The sequence below is a fragment of the Cucurbita maxima genome, unplaced genomic scaffold, assembly GCF_002738345.1.
Source record: "Cucurbita maxima cultivar Rimu unplaced genomic scaffold, Cmax_1.0 Cma_Scf00008, whole genome shotgun sequence".
In the NCBI taxonomy this organism is placed as follows: Eukaryota; Viridiplantae; Streptophyta; class Magnoliopsida; order Cucurbitales; family Cucurbitaceae; genus Cucurbita; species Cucurbita maxima.
Genome location: NW_019272024.1, coordinates 1,187,745 through 1,193,685, shown reverse-complemented (window position 1 = coordinate 1,193,685; position 5,941 = coordinate 1,187,745). Strand labels below are relative to the sequence as shown.

At 34.6% G+C, this 5,941-nt stretch overlaps 1 protein-coding gene across 1 annotated transcript in view; it reads left to right on the top strand.

Moving 5' to 3' along the window:
* The first annotated feature begins 1,069 nt into the window (after positions 1 to 1,069).
* Positions 1,070 to 5,941, top strand: part of LOC111482926 (potassium transporter 7-like) — an 8,302-nt gene continuing 3,430 nt past the window's right edge. The window contains exons 1-5 of the mRNA XM_023128972.1: positions 1,070 to 1,568; positions 1,997 to 2,225; positions 3,017 to 3,265; positions 3,612 to 3,662; positions 4,965 to 5,225. Coding sequence (XP_022984740.1) covers positions 1,290 to 1,568; positions 1,997 to 2,225; positions 3,017 to 3,265; positions 3,612 to 3,662; positions 4,965 to 5,225 — 1,069 coding nt within the window. The 5' untranslated portion in view covers positions 1,070 to 1,289. The remainder of the gene's footprint in view (positions 1,569 to 1,996; positions 2,226 to 3,016; positions 3,266 to 3,611; positions 3,663 to 4,964; positions 5,226 to 5,941) is intronic.

The window sequence follows — 5,941 nt, the reverse complement described above, 5'->3', positions numbered from 1 at the left end:
AAAAAAAAAAAAAAAAAAAAAAAAAAAAAAAAAAAACCAAATTTATACCAACCCCATGAAGGAGATGGCTTTAATTTTTTTATTACAGAATTGGAGAGATTTTCTTTGTTTGATCGAACATTCTTGTTCTAGTGAAACTGAAGGTGTTCATCTTATCAACATTTTGGTAATCATTGTTTTAGCAAGCCATAAGATGCTGCTATGCGATGCAATGCATTGCATTTTAATTGATACTCTCGTAAAATAGCTATTAGCCTTTGGGCTTGATAGTAAGAAGTTAGTTGGATGTTAATTATTTTCATTAAGGATTCAGTTAATATACTCTTAACACTAAATAAATACTCGTTTTTAGGTTTTTAACGGGGCACTTTTGTTAATGGATTGGAAGGCTTTCTTGTATTTTTGTGGGGAAAGGCATTCATTCCCTCTCCCTTGGCCTCCTAGGTTGTATTGGTTGGCTGTTTTGGAATTAAATTGTTTCTCGTTTCTCTAAAACATAAAATAAATTTGAGACAGGATATGGTTGTTTGCTTTGAGACAGAATCATATATATATATATATCTCGATTTTACTATTACAAATTCTAAAATTTAAATGTAACTGAGATGAAAAATTCTAGATCGTTTCTATACCAGTAGTGTTCGTGGTTGACTTACTCAGCTGTGTATCAATCTTACAGGTAGGGTAAGGCGACACAGCCTCCAACCAAGGAATGATTACGTTCAACATGTTACTCCTTATTTTCGTCGAGCTATAAATTATTATTATAAGATTTAGGGCGAATGAGTACAAAATATAAATTATTTAATAAGTATGTAAACATACTTTTAATTTTTTGATTAATTAATTTTGTGAGAATTGTTTGCATATTTGAAATATAAATTAACATAGATAAAATTAAATCGTTGTTATTATTGGAAATTATAATATTACTATTGACTTTCATTAAACTTTTAAAACCTAAAATGATTTATGCGTGGCCTAGACTTGAACATTATAAAAATGTTTTTTAAACGAGTAGGAATGATTATTTATAATTTAGTATGAAATAATATATTTTCTTTTCTCTTATTTCTCTCCCCGAGATTCCACAACCGCGCGCAGTGTGTTACCCGTTCCCAACGTACTTCCTTTTCGTTTCACCTGAAAAAACAACCATTTCCCGTTTCATTTCATCTCATTCACTGCATTCCAAGTCTGGCAATTCGAATCGGATCCCTTATTCCTCTTTCCAGCTGCTTTTCACTCATCTTCCAAATCTTTCAAGATTCAGGACTTTCCCCTGCTTAATGGCTGAGGGTGAATTAGAGAGGGGAGAGGCCAATTGTAGGCTTGCTTCCATGGATTCCTCCGAGTCCCGATGGGTATTTCAGGATGAGGACCAATCGGACATCGACGAGGAGGAGGAGGACGAGGATGACGAGGAGAATGCAGCGCAGCATCGTATGGATTTGGAGTCTGAGGAAGAAGATAATGTTGAGCAGAAATTGATTCGGACTGGCCCACGTATTGATTCCTTCGATGTCGAAGCTCTTGAGGTCCCTGGTGCACATAGAAATGAATACGAGGTGCTATGAGTTTTCAATTGAAGTTGCATTTTTTTTTTGTCTCTCTAGTTTTGTATATCTACCGCGATATTGAACTGGAAGCAAGTTCTAGTTTATTTTACGTTGTGGTGTGATATAAAGCTAGCGGAACATTATTGGTTATCTGCAGATTCTGGGTTACTTTTTTTAGCAGGAAGGTTTGACTACCTAATTGGCTGATGATTAAATGTCAATGTCTGATCCATGATGACTAATCAAGGAGATAATGGCTGTATCTACATTCTCTGTTACTTTGTACGGGATTTACTTTCAAATTCGGTCCTAGTTCAAAGTTTGTAACTTCTCTTCAATCGGATATTTGGTTTGAGCGGAATGATAGTTATATAACGTTAGTTAATTCATGGGTATGAAAGTATTTGAAGTATTTGGTGTTCGTAACTTATTTTCAGGACTTCAGCGTGGGAAAGAAAATTACTCTTGCTTTTCAAACCCTTGGAGTTGTATTTGGTGATGTTGGGACAAGCCCTCTGTATACCTTCAGTGTCATGTTCTACAAGGCTCCTATTATGGAAGATGAAGATGTTATTGGGGCATTATCTCTAGTTATCTACACCTTAATCTTGATTTCACTAGTCAAGTATGTTCTTGTTGTTCTGCTGGCAAATGATGATGGTGAAGGTATGCTTTCTAAACTTGTGTCATTTATTTGAAGTTGCTCGTCTTGCATGCTCATATTTATGTATATTGATGCAATCTTTTGTGAGCACATATCTTGAAGGAGCGCTGAAGGTTTTCTGGTAGAAAATGCCCCTTCTCTTAGGATCCAATGTATAGCTGACGGTCCTGAATCTTTTTCTAAAAACTTGGTTTGGTTTTAGTCCGGATTTTTGTTAGGTCTTTTTTTTTTTTCATTTCTTAATGAAATGGATTCCCTAGTAAAAGAATATTGGCCTTAACTTTTCTGGTATGACATGTTATTTCATCATGCACTCTCTTCCTCGCTTTGTCATTTCCAAACCAAACTGTACGTACTTTACACAGGTGGAGTGTCGATGAGGTTTAGTTAGCTTTATGTATTATAAGTCCTATGAGTTTTGAAATTTTCTACTGTTTTGCTAATGGCTAGTTTAGTGTTTTTGTGGTTTCTCCCATCTCCTAGTCAGTTTTGGACACTTATCATCCTTCACATGTTTTTCTGGAGTAATATAGTTGTTCTTATCCCTATGCATTCCTTCCACCCTGAATAAAATGCATACACATATTGTAGGTTGGCCTAGTAATTAGGGGGTGACTGCAATAGGATCATACTGACGTAATATGCATAACTCCAAATTTTCTGAGCCCTTAGAGGAGAAATTTTGCTAGCCGTTGATCAAGTCATCACATGAATGATTCGGTCTTTGTATGTAAGAAAATGTGTTGTGAAACTTGAAGTGTGATTTTCATTATTTAGTTATCAACTTCTGCAGGTGGTACTTTTGCTTTGTACTCTTTGATTTGTAGACATGCCAAGGTCAGTCTACTCCCAAATCAACTGCCTTCAGATACCCGAATATCACGTTTTAGGTTAAAGGTGCCATCGCCTGAATTGGAAAGATCACTAAGAATAAAGGAAAAACTTGAGACTTCCCTGACTTTAAAGAAGCTTCTCTTGATGCTTGTTCTTGCTGGAACTTCTATGGTAATAGCCGATGGAGTTATTACACCAGCGATGTCAGGTTTTTATATACTATTTCCTCTCTTTTCTGCTGAGTAAATTCTCGTGCTGCCAGCATTGGGACAGTGGAAGCCATTTTAGATGTATTCTGATCTTGGCCATGGGCCTGATTGAGGACAAAACAAACTTTATCCTCTATTTTTAGTTGGTTTCTTTCTTCTTTTTCATTTCCTTATCTCTGTAACGAAATTACACCTTTATTCCATAAAGAATCTGTTTTACTGTTTAGACGACCTTGTACCTTTTATCTTTTATATTTGGAAAAAGCTTCCTAGCCAATAATGGAGCTAGAGATTTGGGTATTACTAATGTTGAATAATGACGACCTTTTGTTTTTCTTCTTGCAGTAATGTCGGCTGTTGGTGGACTAAAGATTGGAGTGGATGCGATCAATCAAGGTAGTTTCTACCTTTTTGACCGTCTAGTTCCTCTTATATGGTAATTCACTTAGACAGACCACAACATGATGATAGATATTGAAGTGTTTGATAACACTCAGGGGCATCTTCTTGAGATCCAGTCATTTTGAAATATATTATGAGAGATGATCAACTGCCTTTTTATTTTTTTTATCCTCATTTCAAAAAAATTATAGTTTTCTGTTTATTGTTTTTCATGCTATTTCCTTTTTAGTTTCGAGAGTTCTGTGATTATGCAACAGTGAAATCTGGGCTTATGGTTTGTGTGTGGATATGGAGTTGAGGGCTGGATTTTTGCCCCTCATTCGATTTGTGAGTTACAATGGGTGTGAGGAGAACATTTTTTAGTATAAAACTAGTCATTATAATTTTAATATCTATAAAGTATTTAGTATAAAAAGTGTTTTTTTTTTTCCCAATTGAATACATTCAAAATCCGTTTATATCTTTTGTATACCATCATTTCCAGTGCATCACTTTGCAACAACGAAACTTGTAGAGTATACTCGAAGCTCATAAAGTATGGATTCTTTGTCTTGTATAATGTTTCTTTGTCAATATCTAATATGGGTCAACGATTCAGCAGTTAGATACTTGTATCAAGTGTGAGAGCTTTTTATAATTAGGAAACTATTTGAACCTTTCAGAGACACGGACATAACAAAGACAAAATTACTAGGGAAAGCAATGAAGTTTCTGAATACTCCATAGCTCAAGTTGAAAAACAACACATACTAGCCAATGAAATTTCTGGTTATGATACATCAGTCCTTACTTGTAGAGAGTTATGGATGAAGCTTACTTTCAAGCTCATTAAATCATGATGTCATATTTGCGTGTATCCCTACAAAGAAAAGACTCATTTGTTTATGCCATGTAGCTTTTCCACTTAACACACATGTTTTCATAGATCATGTTTTTCATTAGTGCTTCAGTAACAAGTATTCTAGCCAGCTTTTAGGTCTGTAGATATTTTTCTAATGAATGTAAAAAATATGGGCTAAGAACAGTATCAAATCATGCATATTCTATAGACTGTATTCTCTTTCTTTTATCTATTGTATTTGCTTAATTTAATAGAAATTTCTAATAAACTCTCCCCTTTTATTTTGTCAGTTTGAGAAGGTTTTATATTATTTGTTGGGTTGGGTGTGGCTTATAAGATTCTCTGTCCTGCTGATTATGATGCATTTATTTCTCTGCATCACTTCTTGTTGCTATGTATATTGGATCTGATTTTTTTTTTTTTTTTTTTTTGTTTACTGTTTGTTGTTTCTGCAGATGAGGTTGTGATGATCTCAGTTGCCTGTCTTATAGTTTTGTTCAGTGTTCAGAAGTATGGCACTAGCAAAGTGGGGCTGGCTCTTGGTCCTGCATTATTCGTATGGTTTTGTACACTTGCAGTCATGGGGATTTATAACCTTGTCATATATGATAGCAGTGTCTTGAAGGCATTCAATCCTGTTCATATTTATTATTTCTTCAAGAGGAACTCTACCAATGCATGGTATTGCCTTGGAGGTTGTTTATTATGTGCTACAGGTAAACACACTGATCTACCGAATATTTCTGTTGTAGTTTAAACAGGAGGCACATTTCATTAATACAGTAAAAAGGTATGATGAAAATTACAAAGTCCTTCTCTTTCCCCCATAGGATATTTCGACACCCCCAGCGCCCCAGACCACCAAAAGAAACAGAATGCACAGAAACTCATTGATGAATGAAATACGGACTTTTCCATCATTGATTTGTTAGCTTATATAGTTTGGTTTCGTGTACATCCTTCCCCACATTTTAGTGGGGAGGGGGTTATTATATCCTAGTGGACACCAGTTTTCGTTTACACTTAAATTTTGAAATCTGTTAATAATGTGGATCTATGCTATGTCTCCTGGTGTTACTCAAGTTCATGGAGAGCGAGAGGGGTAATAATCCTAGTGGTCATGGACTTGCCTCAAAACTTCAAACCTTTAGATCTGTTATATAAATCAAAACTATAGTATGCCTCCTGATGTTTCTTAAATTCACGTTTCATATTGTGATTCCATGCCTACTATTACCGATTACATAAGTAGGATAGATGTAGAAACTTAGAAAGAAGATCCCTATATCCGTATGAAGAAATTATTTTTTCAATTATTTTTTAGCCTCTAACTATTGATTAGTTTACATGTAGTATCTGAATGAACAAAAAAAAAAAAAAAAAAAAAAAAAAAAAAAAAAAAAAAAAAAAAAAAAAAAAAAAAAAAAAAAAA